This window comes from Panthera uncia, chromosome E3, assembly GCF_023721935.1.
Source record: "Panthera uncia isolate 11264 chromosome E3, Puncia_PCG_1.0, whole genome shotgun sequence".
NCBI lineage: Eukaryota > Metazoa > Chordata > Mammalia > Carnivora > Felidae > Panthera > Panthera uncia.
In genome coordinates, this window is record NC_064815.1 from 6,776,797 (window position 1) to 6,793,154 (window position 16,358).

The 16,358-nt window shown below is 45.0% G+C and overlaps 1 protein-coding gene across 4 annotated transcripts in view; it reads left to right on the forward strand.

Annotated features, from left to right (window-relative positions):
- Positions 1–272: 272 nt before the first annotated feature.
- The window catches only part of BFAR (bifunctional apoptosis regulator), a 33,973-nt gene continuing 17,887 nt past the window's right edge, over positions 273–16,358 (forward strand). Inside the window, exons 1-2 of one of the 4 annotated variants that reach the window (XM_049638281.1) lie at positions 273–376; positions 14,708–15,044. In XM_049638281.1, coding sequence (XP_049494238.1) covers positions 14,782–15,044 — 263 coding nt within the window. In that variant the 5' untranslated portion in view covers positions 273–376; positions 14,708–14,781. The other 3 variants (XM_049638280.1, XM_049638282.1, XM_049638283.1) reach the window with 3 other exon arrangements.

Consider the following 16,358-nt stretch of genomic DNA (forward strand, 5'->3'; position numbering starts at 1 on the left):
AGTCACTTTAATTCCCGTTCTTAACACTACAAAGAGAACTTCCGCCAAAGTCCTGGGATTTTCTGCAAAAAAATCTTTGTGGAGAGTACAGTTTGGTCTTATTTAAGTTCTGGGTAAAGTTGTTTCCTCCAGACACAGAAACAACCTCCCAAGAGGACCTGAACCAGACACCCGCCTCACCCTCCGTGTAACGCCACCGTGGCCCCGAGTTTATTTCTAGAGAGGAACGGGCGGGGCTGACGGTGGCACGCATGCGCCGAAATCCTCGGCCGGGGAGTGGCCGCTCTAGGCAGCGGGGAGGTCGCGGGGTTGAGAGGGTTGGGAGAAGAGTGCGGCTTCTCCTCTATGGTCGTGGGCCGGGGCACTCTTCTCCCCAGTAAGTCTTCGGTTACTTCCGGAAGTGAAGTGGCCACCTCTTCCTCTGCTTCCGTGGGGGTCCGGGAGGCGGGCGGCGGCCGGGTGGGCCCGGAAGGAACAGAGTGGTAAGCTCCAGCGTGGCGGGAAAGGGCAAAGGGAGGCCCGGGCTGCATTTCGGGGCGGCGTATTGAGGACGGCTGTGGGGGAACGGTTTAGAGAAACTGGTCCGCAGGGCTTTCCTCGCCCAGGCCCGAGTCCTAAGGATCCGCGGTCTCGGCCACCGGGCCCGGACCCCGCGTGGCCAACTTCTCCGTCCTTTCCCGAGAGCCCTACGTCGGCAGGGCGGATCGCCGGGACTTGCCTGCGTCCCCTCAGGGGTCAGGGTCAGAGCCTACCGCTCCAAGATATCCCCAGGGCGGGAGGGAGGAGGCATCGCTTCCACACATTTTGGGGTGGAACGAAGGGACGCCTGCCCCCCAAGAGCCCCTGCCGCAGCCGTTGGTTGCGCGTCCAAAATTGGTCAGGTTCGTGCTAGACTGAGCTACGGGTCTGATTGGAGAGGCAGTTCCTGCCCTAACGCGGAACGATTGCTCCCGTTATAAAATAGGGTAACGGACGCGCACAAAAGGGAAAGTGAAACCCCAGAGTCGCACTAGGGTTAGGCTAGAACACAGCTGTTATGATTCCATGCTCACGGCTTCTAATGGGAACTTGTACAAAAAGTTCTCGTTAAAAGAAAATATAAAGAGGGGTAAATGAAGATCAGGCTGTGTCTAGCCGAGGCTTTTTGGCGGGGCAGGAGACGGCCCCCCAACTTTGGTGGAGAGGTGATAAAGTCCAGACACTGTCATGCCCTCAGCTGTCGCCGTTGGGTCCTCCCCGCTAAAGCCCATTGGTCGGTCCTTTGGGGGTGGTCTTGATGTCACCCTCTGAAAGGCCAATAGAAAAGAGGTTTGCTCTGTCCTCCGGACACGCCCCAGAGCCGGCGCAGAGCGCACGTGTGAGTTAGGTAGTTTGGTTTGTTTTTGTCCCGGCTGTTTTGTAAACAGCCTGTCTGGGTGTATGGTGTGTTCTGCGTTTCCCTGCCTGTTTCCATAAACGAGATGGAAAAACTATCTCCTGCAGTGCTTGGCACTGACGCCAGTAACGTAGCTGACATCATTAAGGGCAACTATTAATCATTCTGTCACTATTCAGAACTCTTCTTTGACTACCTATGGATAGAGTTTGTTATTTTAAACCTCCTTCAGAGTGGATATTATTATCCTGAACTTATGAATGAGAAATATGAGGCTTAGGGAGAATAAATGTGACCTGTTTGGCACCCAGGTCTCCATTCCTGGGAACATAACGTTTTAAGTATACAAGCCTCTCAGGGGAAATAGCCGTCTAGGAGATGAGTAAACACACAAAAGTTACAGTAATGCACAGAGGCAGGAAGGATTAATTTGGGTGTGAGTGGAATTAGCCATTAAAGACTTTCCAGTGGCAGGTGATTCGGGTCTTGTCAATTGAACACTTTTGACCCAGAGATGGTGCATAGCTGGGTTACAGATGAAGGAAACAATGTGAAGGAAAAATGCCCAAGGAGCAGGAATTAATAGATGGGACCAAAGTGTAGTGTGTGAGTAGATGAGTAGTAGGGGATAATTGTAATAATAGTAATAACTAACGTTTACTTTGCACTAATGTGCTGGCCACTGTTCTGAGTGCGGTGCATGTATTATTAACTCATTTAATCCTATCAACAACCCCATCAGTAAGGTAGTATTAATATCCCAGTTTTACAGATGAGGAAACTGAGGCACACAGATTAAGTGACTTGCCTGATAGCACACTAGTGATTGGTGAGCTGGGATTTGAAATCGATCATTCTGGCTCCAGACTTTGTGCTCTTGTTTTTTGGTTTATTTTTTTTTATTTTTTATTTTTTTTTTTTTTATGATGTGCTCTTGTTTAAAAAGTTGTATTGGGGTACCTGGCTGGCTCAATCTGTAGTGCATGTGACTCTTAATCTCAGGGCCATGAGTTAAAGCCCCACATTGGGCATGTAACCTACTTAAAACAAAAACAAAAGACCTCATTAAAAAGTTCTGTTGATTTGTGGACCATAAAGATTCTTAAATGACAAGCTTACAACTATGGATTTTAGTTTTTCACGGTCAAGACGGTTTTGAGCAAAGGAAATGTTTGATCAGAATTTTGCTACAGCAGGATGATTCAGGCACTGGAGAGAGGAGAGATTGGAGAGTAGAGGAAACGAGCTTGAAAATGTTATTTAAACTTTATTTTGTTCACACGTTACCTATACCTTGTCTGAAACATATATTTAGGCACACACGTGTGTATTTATTTGTATGTAGCAACTCTCTAGTTCCCAAACTTCTGTGTGCATTAAGAATCTCCTAAGGGGCTTGTTTAAAATGTACACTTCTGGGGGACCTGGGTGGCTCCATCGGTTAAGCATCCAACTCTTGTTTTTCTGTTTTTTTTGTTTTTTAGTTTATTTATTTATTTTTGAGAGAGAGCCCAAGCAAGGGAGGGGCAGAGAGAGAGGGAGACACAGAATCCAAAGCAGGCTCCAGGCTCTGAGCTGTCCGCACAGAGCCTGACACGGGGCTTGAACGCATGAAACTTTGAGATCATGACCTGAGCTGGAATCAAACACTTAACTACCTAAGCCACCCAGGGACCCCAAGCATCTGACTCTTGATCTTGGCTCAGGTCTTGACCTCAGGGTCATGAATTCAAGCCCTGCTTTGGGCTCCATGCTGGGCATGGAACTTACTTAGAAATAATAAAATGAAATAAAATAAAATAAAATGTACATTCCTGAGTCTCTCTGTCAGATATCCTTTTTCATTTCAGGTTCACAAAACTCAGATGATTATGTCAGAGGTTCTAAGAAATTACTGTGATAGGGAGTCAGATATATGCTGATTTGATTTTCATCTACAAGTATCCAGAACCCATCCTTGTGCCAGCTACTTCAAATACGATGATAGAATTCTGTGGCTTGGGTTCCTCATCTCAAGAAGCTCAGAATTTGATTGGAGAAGGAGAGACTACTCAAACCAATAATTAAAGTATGGTTTCTAATCAGTTTTTTTTTTATCCCAAGTTATTGGACATCTACAGCATTTAAAACAGGGTAGGTCGCTGAATATACGCCACATAACATAAACAAAAGAAGAGTCTCTAGGGAGAGCCAGGACACTCTTCTCAGTGTTCTCTTGTCTTGCCCAACATCCCTCATGAGCAGTGAATCACGGGGTCTCAAAAGTTCAGGCAGCACGTCAGCCAGTGCGCTAGCTAGCTACCTTTGCCCTAGTAATGTCTGACTCCGTCCAGAAAGAAAATATTTTTGGACAAGATTTTTTATGGGAAGAGCCTGGAAGTGCTTCTGTTGTGTTCATGAAAGCCACTTTCTGCCACCTACAAGAGGTGTACACAATATTCTCTTATTTTTGCCATGTATGGCCTTTGCCTTGCTTACATTTCGGCACATTTCATTTCACAGTCACTAGAAATGTGTGGTCACTCTTTGGACATTTAAAATGTCTGTAGTATTCTACTCGTGTTTATAGTGGTGTCCCCAGAAGTAGACCTGGGGTGCCAGAAATAAGGGAGTTCCCAACTACTCTCACCACTATTTGTTTGTTTCTTTCTTTCTTTCTTTCTTTCTTTCTTTCTTTCTTTCCTTCTTTCTGTTAACTTTTAGAAAGAGTGCTAGTGGGGGAGAGGGAGAATGGCGGGGTGGGGTGGGGAGAGAGAGAATTTTAAGCAGACTCCACGCTCAGCACAGAGTCAGACGCATTGCTCGATCCCACCACCCTGGGATCATGACCTGAGCTGAAATCAAGAAATCAAGAGTTTTTAATGCTCAACCAGCTGAGCCACCCAGCACCCTTCACCCCAGTTTCTCTTGTGACTGCGTCTGCTTGTCTCACGCAACACCATGCTCATCGAGCCAGAGTTCATGTTCCGAAATGCAGTGGTGTTGTCCCTTCCTGGTTTATTTTCTGCAGTTTGGATTTCTCAGCTTTTGTAGTAGCAGGATAGAGGGGCCAATTAATCCTTTGAACCAATAACGTATTGGTTACCTTATTGGAATAATGTAGTGCTATGAGGTCAGGCTTTAAGTCAGACCATGGTTTAAAATTTTTTTTTAATTTTTTTTAATGTTTAATTATTTTTGACAGAGAGAGAGAGAGAGACAGAGCATGAGCAGGGGAGGGGCAGAGAGAGAGGGAGACATAGAATCCGAAGCAGGCTCCAGGCTCTGAGCTGTCAGCACAGAACCCGACGCGGGGCTCGAACTCACGAACTGTGAGATCATGACCTGACTTGAAGTCGGACACTCAACCGACTGAGCCACCCAGGTGCCCCAGAAGTCAGACCATGGTTTAAAACCTGGCTCTGTCCTCTATTAACTAGGCCTCCATTTTCTCATCTGTAAAGTGGAGATGAGAGCAATAATCATCTCATAGGATCATCTTTCACATGATAAGCTCTCAGTAAATGCTAGTCTGAGCATTTGTTGAAGAATGTCATTCTTCGTTGCTGTCAGGTAATATGTAATGAAGAGAAGTAAATGACCTAGTTAAAAGACGATATAAAGGCAAAATCTTTTTATTCTTGCAGGGAAACATCTTTGCCAAGTAGTGATTGAGATCCTCTTTTCAGGTTAGAATCCCAATAAATTAGTCCTCCAAAAGATTACTCCTAAAACATTAGGTATGTACTATCGTCACAATAAACGTCTTGTTGAACAAAAAGGTAGAACCATAATTATATGTCACTGAACAAAGTAGTTTGAAGATTATGACTTCTAAAGAGTTAAGTATCACTACGTGACATCTTTATTTCATTTATTTAAATTCAAGTCTGTTAATATATAGCGTAGCATTGGTTTCAGGAGTATTTAGTGATTCATTGCATGCAGTCTTTATAAGCTGAGGTATAAAAATCCTCCGTTTAAACTCATTATGAATGCATTCTTCTTTGAACTCAATGACAATTACTGTATTAATCGACCTCGGGGTGAGTAAAGAATCAAACAGTTAATGGCAGTGACACCACCTCCTTCCACCATTTCCTCTAGATGATTCTACAGATCGGTACTTGACCAAGTCAAACAGTTTTCCTTCCGAGGGAGCAATAGCCACGTTTATTGCCAGTTCTTTAGTCACACAGAATAGCTGGGATATGGTGTTCCAGGCCTTTTGTTTCCTTCCGAGATTTTTCAGTTAACTGTACCACGTCAGTTAGGTATTTCTTGCGGAAACACGGAAAAGGTTCCAGTGCTAGAGCTCTTGCAGTTGCCCAAGTCGTGACGCTGTGATAATTGTTTCCTGTCAGTTGTGCCAACAACTGACCCGTGAACATTTTAGAAAAGCTCAATGACCCAGTTCATGTCGTGCTTTCTAAGACTTGATGCCATTTCTTGACCCTGAAATTTTAGAGATGGCGTTTCCCTCAGGAAATAATATCTCTCCAGGTGTTTCTAAAAGTTACATTGGTGAGGGGCACCTAGGTGGCTCGGTCGGTTAAGCATCTGACTCTTGGTTTCGGCTCACATCATGATCTCACGGTTCGTGGGTTCGAGCCCCGCAAAGGGCTCTGCGCTGACTGTGGGAAGCCTGCTTGGGATTCTTTGTCTCCCTGTCTCTCTGCCCCTCCCCGACCCCCTATCTCTCCCTCTCTCCCTCTCTCTCTCTCTCTCTCTGTCTCCAAAAAAATAAACATTTAAAAGTTACATTGATGAGATGTCAGAATAAGTTGTTGATTATATGGCCTGAGCATGCGAACAGCTTTTGGGATTCCTCACTTGGACGGTTTGGGAAGTGTCCCGCCAGAACCATGATGTGGAAGAAGAGACCACAGTTACTGAATACTCCTTTTGTGCTGGTGCCTACACGCGTCTCCTTAATGCTCACGACAGCCCCGTGAGGTCGGAGTGGAAACCCCGTGCCTTCTATATGCTCATGTGAGACTCAGAGAGAGGGAGTAATTCGCCCACAGTCTCATGGCTCATAAGTAGTGAAGGGGGGCACTCAGAACGTGTCATCTGACTTTAAAACTGAGAAGTATACATCATTGTTATATGATACAAGTAAACAGAAGGAAAAAAAATGGGGTGTAATTACAGTGTCTCAGAACCCGGAAGTAAATACCTCCAAAATATTAAAACAGGCGTTTTAAACGCCTGTACTAAATATGTGGTTCACAGAAGAGCCCACAAACTCTTCATTCATTTTGACCTAGGTCTCTGGGGAAATGATGAGAAAAAAAGCCAGCCTAGAATCTTTAGACTTGCCCTCTGATTCACCCACAGCCTTTCACACACAGAGTCTGCCGAGTAGGGGTGTCCGACCTCAGGGTCCGTAACAGAATAGAAGCAATAGCTCAGAAAACTTGGTGAAAGACCTCAGAGGCAATCATTTTCTCAGCAATGATGATAAACAACCTGCCAGCAAATCCAGAGACAGGGAGACTCTCAGCTGATAGAACTCCCAAAGCTTACCGGCCTAAGACCAGTTAACCCAGAAACATCATAAGCTCATCAGTAGACTCTGCCGGCCTCACCTACGGAGGGGTCATGAAAATGCAAATAGCCCCCGAGGTCGGGGGAGGAACACAAGTGGATGAGGACTTGCAAACCAGGGCAGATAGGCCCTCCCTGAAGAGTGCAGCTGCTGAGTTACGCAGCTTGTGACGATTCTTGTCACTCCATATGCAATCCCAGTCTTGCTTGATCGGATTTTTTTCAGAAGCCAAGAGTCTGCATTTTTATGTGAAATCAGATTTTTTTTGAATTTTTAAAAAATTTTTTATAAAGGTGCATGTATCCTTTCCTTTTTAAAAAAAGTTTTTAATGTTTATTTATTTTTTTTAATTTTTTAGGGGCGCCTGGGTGGCTCAATCAGTTGAGCGACTGACTTCGGCTCAGGTCATGATCTCACGGCTTGTGAGTTCGAGCCCCACGTCAGGCTCTGTGCTGACAGCTGGGAGCCTGGAGCCTGCTTCAGATTCTGTGTCTCCCTCTCTCTCTGCCCCTCCCCCACTCATGCTCTGTCTCTCTTTCTTTCAGAAATAAACATTAAAAAAATTTTTTTTTAATTTTTTTAACATTTATTTATTATTGAGATACAGAGAGAGATAGAGCATGAGCAGGGGAGGGGCCCAGAGACGGGAGACACAGAATCCGAAGCAGGCTCCAGGCTCCGAGGTGTCAGCACAGAGCCCGACGTGGGGCTCGAACTCACAAACCACGAGATCATGACCTGAGCCGAAGTCGGGTGCTCAACTGACAGAGCCACCCCTGTTTGTTTATTTTTGAGAGAGAGTGGGAGGGAGAACCAGGGAGAGGCAGAGAGAGAGAGAGAGAGAGAGGGATCATGAGGATCCAAGCAGGCCCGTGCTGTCAGCACAGAGCCTGATGCGGGGCTCGAACTCATGAACCGTGAAATCATGACCTGAGCCAAAGTCAGACGCTTAACCAACTGAGCCAGCCAGGTGCCCCTGAAATCAGATTTTTTTAAAGGCCGGCACCTAATTCAAGAGAAAGGGAGAGAGGGACACCATGTGAAAGCCTGCCTGAAGGCCAGATGTCACCACAGTGGAGTGGTGGCTACTGGTGTTGAGACTGTTCCAGGACCCAGAGGGTGGGAGTGCATGACAGTGATACTATGTCACTGTGGAAAGGCTCACCTGGGTTCATCATGACCGCTCCAGGACCAGTGGGATGGTGAACATTTTAAAAGTCTTTATCCTAGTGGATAAACAGTTTTTAACCTTATTTCGGTCTTGGTCCTCCTTGAGAGCCTAATAAAAACTATAGATTTCCCGGGGTGCCAGGCTGGCTTAGAGGAGTGTGAGACTCTTGATCTCAGGGTTGTAAGTTCAAGCCCCATGTTGGGTGTAGAGATTACTTAAATAGGACTTAATAAAATTAAGTAAAACCTATCGACTTCCTTTAGGCAAGAGTTCATATTACATCCTCATAAGGACAACCACAAGCTTGGCTTATAATTTCTTTGCGTGCACAGACCTCTTGACGTGCCTTATAGACATCAGTTAAAGACCCAAGTTTTTATCCAGAAACCACAGCTCTTCAGAATGGCTCAGTCCCCAGAGGTTTACTGTACTCTTCAATGCTGCGGTGTTCAACCTGTCATTTTAATCCTGTCTCTGTTTACAGTCTTGCAGACTTTTCCGAACTCAGGCATTCTTCCCCTTTAGCTTTGAACTAGATAATTAACACTTGTCATTTCACGTGATGCTTAAACACAAACCAAAGTGTATCCGTGTGGACCGGGCACAGGGGTTGGAAAAGGGAATGAATCTCCTCCCCCAGTCCTACCGATGTTCCCCCACCCCACCCCACCCCCCCAGCGTCCTCTCTGAGGCCTTCTAGACCCGGGGGTGGGGGGGACAGCAGGCTACAGGGACGTTCTCATGTGTGCTTACTTGTGCAGGAAGTCAGAGCCAGCAGAGCCTCTCGCCACTCCTGCCATGGGCTGAGTTTATACCGAACATCTGTAAACATCCTTGGGAACGCTGTGCTCCCAAGAGGCCTTCAGTCATTGCCAGTGCGGGAGGGTGTGTTGGCCCACACCTTGGAAGTTCAGGGTTTGAACTGCGTTTTATCCCTGAAGAGCACTTTCTTCCCCTGAAAGTGCTGTTTTCCCTCAGGGAAGTGACCCAAATGCAGACAGAAATAGCAGAAAAGATCAACTGAATTTGGTTAAGATGTGGACTCTTTTTCTCTGTTCGCTTTCACATTTTAGATTTAGGGGAAGCTGAAACTAGCAAAATTCCCAAGATGTAATCCAAGTCCATGCCGTTTCTAGTTTGTTAAAGACAGTCATAAGACAAAGGTAGTGACCACCTCAGCTTCTCAAAATACAACTTAAAAATATGCTTTAGGGTCACCTGGGTGGCTCAGTTGGTTGAGCGCCCGACTGCAGCTCAGGTCATGATCTCACTGCTTGTGAGTTCGAGCCTCGCGTCGGGCACTGTGCTGACCGCTCGGAGCCTGGATCCTGCTTCGGATTCCGTCTCCGTCTCTCTGCCCCTCCCCTGCTTGTGCTCTCTCTATCTCAAAAATAAACATTAAAAAAATTTTTTTTAATTTTAAAAAACATGTTTTATTGATTTATTTTTTTCAGTTTATTTTTTTAATTTATTGTGAGAGAGAGAGAGAGAGAGAGAGAGCAAGCAGGGGAGGGGCAGAGAGAGACAGACAGACAGACAGAATCCTAAGCAGGCTCTGCTCAAACTCATGAACCACAAGATCAGGACTTGAGCCGAAGTCAAGAGTCGGACGCTCCAACTGAGCCACCCACGCGCCCCAAAGGTACATTTTAGATGTCAGCATGTGGTTTGTTTTCTCTCAGGAGAAATAAACTTTCAGATCGGGTAAGCTGGGAACGACTGGTACCTTCTAGTTTTCAAAGGCTGATTGGTGAGAAACTAATTTCAGTACAAAGTTGTCATTTCTGTGCAGATTACTCGCAGGTGCGTACAATGGCCTCATTCTTAACTCCCAGCTGCAGTTTTGTCCCTCCAGCTGCTCACTAGACCATCCTACTTGGGAGTCGTGTCATCACCTCGAACTCACCTTTTCTAAAATTCAACTGAACCTTCTCTCTGAGGCTTGCTGAAGGGTACCTCTCTTCCTCCCCAGCTCTGACACCTGGCCAGCATCTTTGGTCTTTCTTCTCTCTCGTCCCCAGAGCCTGTAAGTTATTTCTTTAACAGCCCTCAGATAGCCTCGATCCCTTTCTTTATCACTTGTCATTCTTGTGCTGTTTTCCCTCTTTATCCCCTCGGTCCCAGAAGTGATGAAACATTTTACTTCTAGGATGTCCTAGCCCGTCCCTCCTTCCTGAGGAGATTTATCATCCTCTGGCACCGCTTTGCTGATCCCATTGCCTCTGAAACCTTTCTCTGCTCCCATTGGCCCACCTCTCATTACCTAGGCACACACGACCCCATATCAGACCGGTAGCTCTGGGTCACTCACTGCTCCCCACGAAGGCACTGAGTCCGGCCCATCTTTCCTGACCCCTCCCCTGCCCCTCCTTCACTTGGGATCTTTCCTCTGACACTGAATCCTGATGAGATCCTGAATGTACCTAGAAGGCAAGCCCAGTGCCCAGCTCGTAGGAGGTGCTCAGTTAATAGCAGTGGTTCAGTTATTTATTTCCTGGGATAATGGCCCCCTCGTGGCAGTTGTTTAATCAATATTAGCCAGATAAAGGAACTACCTTATGTAAATGATCCCTTTTTCTAAAAATCTGTATAAGATCTCCCACTTAGCAATGTGAAGGGACTGCCTATAGGAAAGCACTTAGGAATTTTTTTAGTGTTACTAAACATACAATTGATAAGTAAATATCAGAAATGATTTAGAGTTTGTCATTAAGAATATTTATTTGAACTCTTTCTTCCAAAAAGAACAGCTTTTTTTTTTTAAGATTAAAAAAAATTGTTTTTTTTTTTGTTTATTTTGAGAGAGAAAAAGGGTACACTCTCCACACTGACAGTTGGAGCCTGATGTGGGGCTCAAACTCACAAACCATGAGGTCATGACCTGAACTAAAATCGAGTCAGACACTTAACTGACTGAGCCACCCAGGCACCTCAAGATTTTATTTTTATTTATTTTTTATTTTTATTATTTAAGTTTATTTATTTTGAGAGAGAGAGCCCAAGCAGGGGAGGGGCAGAGACAGAGGGAGAATCCCAGGCAGGCTCTGCACTGTCAGCACAGAGCCTGACACGGGGCTTGAGCTCACGAACTGTGAAACCCACTGAGCCACCCAGGCATCCCGTCCCCCAGATTTTATTTTTAAGTAATCTCTGCACCCATCGTGGGGCTCAAGCTCACAACCCTGAGATGACGAGTAGCATGCTCCAGGGTACCTGGGGGCTCAGTCTGTTGTGCATCTGACTTCGGCTCAGGTCACAATCTCATGATTCATGGGTTCGAGCCCCACATCGGGCTGTGTGCTGACAGCTCAGAGCCTGGAGCCTGCTTGGGATTCTGTGTCTCCCTCTCTCTCTGCCCCTCTCTCACTTATGCTGTGTCTTCTCTCAAGAATTAATAAACATTAAAAAAAAATTTTTTTTTTTTTAAATAGTAGCATGCTCCACCAACTGAGCCAGCCAAGTGCCCCAAAAACAACAGTTTAGGCTTATACAGAAGGTGGTCCCCCTCTTTACTATAATTTATTATTGTGAATAACAGTATGAATGTAATTATTATATTTTAAAATTTTATATTTTATATTTAATCCTTTAATTTTATATTTATCTTTACCCAATTGTCTTTTTAGTACTGGTGAGGACCTTTATTCCACTTTAACACTGAGTTTAAAATTTAGCTGTGTTTATTGTTGGAGTTTAAAATCCCCCACTAGTGTTGTGTCAAAGGGAATACAATATATTTTTTACAATTTTAACGTTTATTTATTTTTGAGATCGAGAGAGACAGAGCATGAACGGGGGAGGGGCAGAGAGAGAGGGAGACACAGAATCGGAAGCAGGCTCCAGGCTCTGAGCCATCAGCCCAGAGCCCAACGCGGGGCTCGAACTCACGGACTCACAGACCGTGAGATCGTGACCTGAGCCGAAGTCGGACGCTTAACCGACTGAGCCACCCAGGCGCCCCTATTTTTTACAATTTTATATGTGTTTTTGTAATTATTTTAATATACATTTTTATTAAAAACAATTTGGTATATACAGAAAACCAAAATAATCACGACCCTCCCCCACCCAGCATACCCAGACCCACTACAAATACTTCATTGTATTTTCTTCTTTGTTTATAGATGTGCTTGTTTATTTTAATACTTATTTATTTTTGAGAGGAAGAGCAAGTGAGGGAGGAGCAGAGGCAGAGAGACAGAATCCCAAGCAGGCTCCATGCTGTCAGTCCAGAGCAACACCCAAGACTTGAACACACAAAGCCTGAGATTGTGACCTAGCCAAAACCAAGAGTTGGAGGCTTAACCGACCGAGCCACCCAGGTGCCCCTATAGATTTGCTTATTTAGACTATAGTAGTCTAAGGGTGCCTGGGTGGCTCAGTCGGTTGAGTGTCTGACTCTTGACTTCAGCTCTGGTCATGATCTCACAGTTCGTGAGATAGAGCCCCAGGCTCCACACCGTCAGGGATTCTCTCCCTCTCCCTCTCTCTGCCCCTCTCCGCCCCTCTCCTGCTTGCACGTTCGCATGCTCTCTTTCAAAATAAATAAACATTCATAAATAAATAAGTAAAATATGGTATTCTACAAGCATAATATGTCACTCAATAAAAGATAAGATTCTCATGACTGTATTTGAAAATCAGGCAAATTGCTACCCTATATGGTTTACTTACCACATGTCAGGCTCTGTAGGATCAGATACTTCACTTGCATTCTCCTGTTCAATTCTTAAACCTCCCAGTGGGGGTAAATGCTATTCTTACACGTGCACACACACACGCACACTTAAACACGAGGAAGCTGAGACTCCCAAGAAGTCCAGACCCTACAGCTAGCGAATGGCAGAGATTTAGTAAGAACGCAGGCAGCCCTACTGCAAAAACAAGAGCCCTTCTCTACATGATCGCTGTGGGTGATGGAGAGTGATTTACTACTTCCTTTCTCTTCGCAGTAGCGAGATGGAGAAACCCTTACTCACCAGGGCCTCCACTGTCTTAATACCAGGAGTAGTGTGAATAGTCATTGCGTTAACCCCTGTTGACACCATACACCGTCCCTGCCACTTTACTTTCAACCTCTCTGATCCTCACAAGAAACCTTGGCGGTTTTTATACTGTTAACTACCATTTCACAGTTGAGAACACAGGGCTCCGAGAGCTCAAGTAACTTGTGCACAGTCACAGAGCAAGCGACTCTAACTCCATGGTGTCCTGCACCGTCCTGCCTCTCAGTAAAACAGTCTCCTAAGACCCGGATGAGAACGAGAAGATGGTCCTCTGCCATTTGCTTATTAGCGACATTGGCATGTTTCTGTGGCATCCGACTGGCCAGATCCAGAGGGCATGATGTGTGTTCGGGTTGAGTTGGGAGGAAAGGGTATATTGAGCCTCTAGGGAGTTGACCTGGCACAGGGCACCTCACAAAATAAGGCTTCACTCACTTCTTGGTACTGTACCTGTGGGAGCCTCTGAAATCACATGTTTATGAAATAAACATAAATAATTACCTACTGGGAAAACATTTGGATAAAAAAAATGCATTATTTACATGAAGTACATCTGTTATTGCCAACTTCAGACATTTAACTGGCCCAAGAAGCTGTGGTTTTTTTTTAATGTTTATTGCTTTATTTATTTTGAGAGTGAGTACACAATTGGGGGAGGGGGACAGAGAAAGAGAGAGGAGAGAGAGAATCCCAAGCAGGCTCCATGCTGTCATTGCAGACCCCAATGTGGGGCTGCATCTCATAAACCGTGAGATCATGACCTGAGCTGCAATCAAGACTTGGACACCCAACTGGCTGAGCCACCCAGGGACCCGCCCCCCTCCACCAAGAAGTTGGTTTATGTAAAATCATACACAAGAAAGGACTTTAGAAATGTAATTAAGAACACTGAGGCCAGAGGAATTACATTTTCCAAGTAAGTTAGTGAAAGAGAAGGATCTAGAATTCCCCACTGTCACCAAGTCCCCTGAACTTTCCACTGCATGATTTTGCTTCACCTAATTTTCAGAAGTATGACAGGGCAGAAAGAAATTCAGTAAGTTTATTTGGTTTCTGGAATGTGAATTTTTAGAAGTCAAATTGATCACATTTAAAAATGAGCTTTATAAGAGACTGTTAAAAACTGAGAACAAACTGAGGGTTGATGGGGGGTGGGAGGGAGGGCAGGGTGGGTGATGGGTATTGAGGAGGGCACCTTTTGGGATGAGCACTGGGTGTTGTATGGAAACCAATTTGACAGTAAATTTCATATATTAAAAAATAAAAAATAAAATAAATAAATAAATAAACAAACAAACTAAAAAAAAATATAAAATAAAATAAAAATGAGCTTTAATGGGGCCACCTGGGTGGCTCAGTCAGTTAAGCATCTGACTCTTGGTTTCAGCTCAGGTCATGATCTCATGGACATGGGATCAAGCCCCATGAATGTGCTCTGCGAGGTGCCTGGTTGGGACGCTCTCTCCCTCTTGCTCTCTGCCCCTCCCCCACTCATGCTCTCACTCCCTCTCAAAGTAAACAAAATTTAAAGAAAAACATTTATAAAAACCAGCTTTAACAGAACGGCAGTAATCTCAAACCCTTGTCCTAATTCTGTTGCCTTTTCTTTTTTTTTTTTTTTCTAGATTTAATGATGCTTTGGAGCAGTTTTCTAAGTCTGAAATTTTCTGTGCTTGTGAGCCCCAGGATTTTCTAAAAGATGGAGGGGCCTGCACAGAACGATCTGAACAAGATGACCCATGAGGAAGGTGACCCTCTCAAGAGCACCACCCCTCAGATTTCTGTTAGTGAATTTTCATGCCACTGCTGTTACGACATCCTGGTTAACCCCACCACCTTGAACTGCGGGCATAGCTTCTGCCGGCACTGCCTAGCTTTATGGTGGGCCTCTTCGAAGAAAACAGAGTGTCCAGAATGCAGAGAAAAATGGGAAGGTTTCCCCAAAGTCAATATTCTCCTCAGGTAACGCTCGGTCCATATTGGTAGCCCATACAGCTTGCGCACTATGCTTTGTCTTCATGGGAGCAGCCATGTTTGAGAAGGCCAGAGGCGCAGGGCCGACCCCCACGGTCATTCTAGATCTGCTGGCCTGGGAGTCGGGGGGCTCAAGGACCTGCAAAGCCAGACTTCCTTCCTCACAGGTGACCGTGATTTGTTTGTGTTTATTTATCATAGAGGAAAAAACAAATTGTGGTTATCAGACCATTGCTTGTAATGCTTTGTCCTATAACACTTTTTATCGATTTGTGTCCGCTGAGAACACCCTAGGTCTCATAGAGAAAATGGCGTCACTGCACAATTCTGTACAAATCGGTTTGCTGCTGATTTTCATAATCTTTGATAAACTGTTCCAGTTTTCACATCAGTAGAGATGGTCTCCCGTGTATAGCTTCACACAACAAATGGCAAGACCTCTCAGAGAGAGGGTTCCTTTCTGCTTGCATGCATATTGCACCTGTCACGTCTTCGAGCCTAAAGTCCTTGCTTTTCTTCTGTTGCCTTCCTGATACCAACAGAGTACCAGAAAGTTCCCTGAAAACGTTAACCTAACATTCTCTTTTTCATGGGAGATACATTGACAAGCGCTTTGCTCTCACCTCTCAGCCTGGGGTACCTGCAGATTGATCTTAAATTGAAGGAAGGTTCTCTGATTATGTGTAATTGAAAACGAAGACAGCTCCACTTGTTTTCTGGAATTAATGTTGAATAACATCAGCAATACATAGATAACCTTCATTTGTTTATATTCTTTTTAAAAAATGAGAGTGCTTACTGATAAAGATCCCTTTGCCCTCTCCCTCCCCATCTTACAACACGTCCTTCCTTTTCCCCAGAGTCATTTCAGTCATGCCTCTGTTGTGATTTCCTTCAGAATTTTAACGATACTTTTGTACCTATGTGTGTCAGCAGGAAATGCAAGTATTTCCTCACATCAGTGGTGTACTATCTATAAGGCTCCACAGTTTTGTTTTTTTAATTTTTTAATGTTTATTTATTTTTGAGAGACAGAGTGCATGCGGGGGAGAGGCAGAGAGAGAGACAGAGAACCCGAAGCAGGCTTCAGGCTCCAGGCTCCTGGCTCCTAGCTGTCAGCACAGAGCCTGACGTGGGGCTCGAACCCACGAACCATGAGATCATGGCCTGAGCCGAAATCCGAGCCCTCAAGCGACTGAGCCGCCCTGGCGACCCCATCGTTTATTATTTCCGCTCAACAATATGTATGTCTTAAATTTATCCATCTCGATACAAATGATATCCAGTAAATTCATTTTTAAA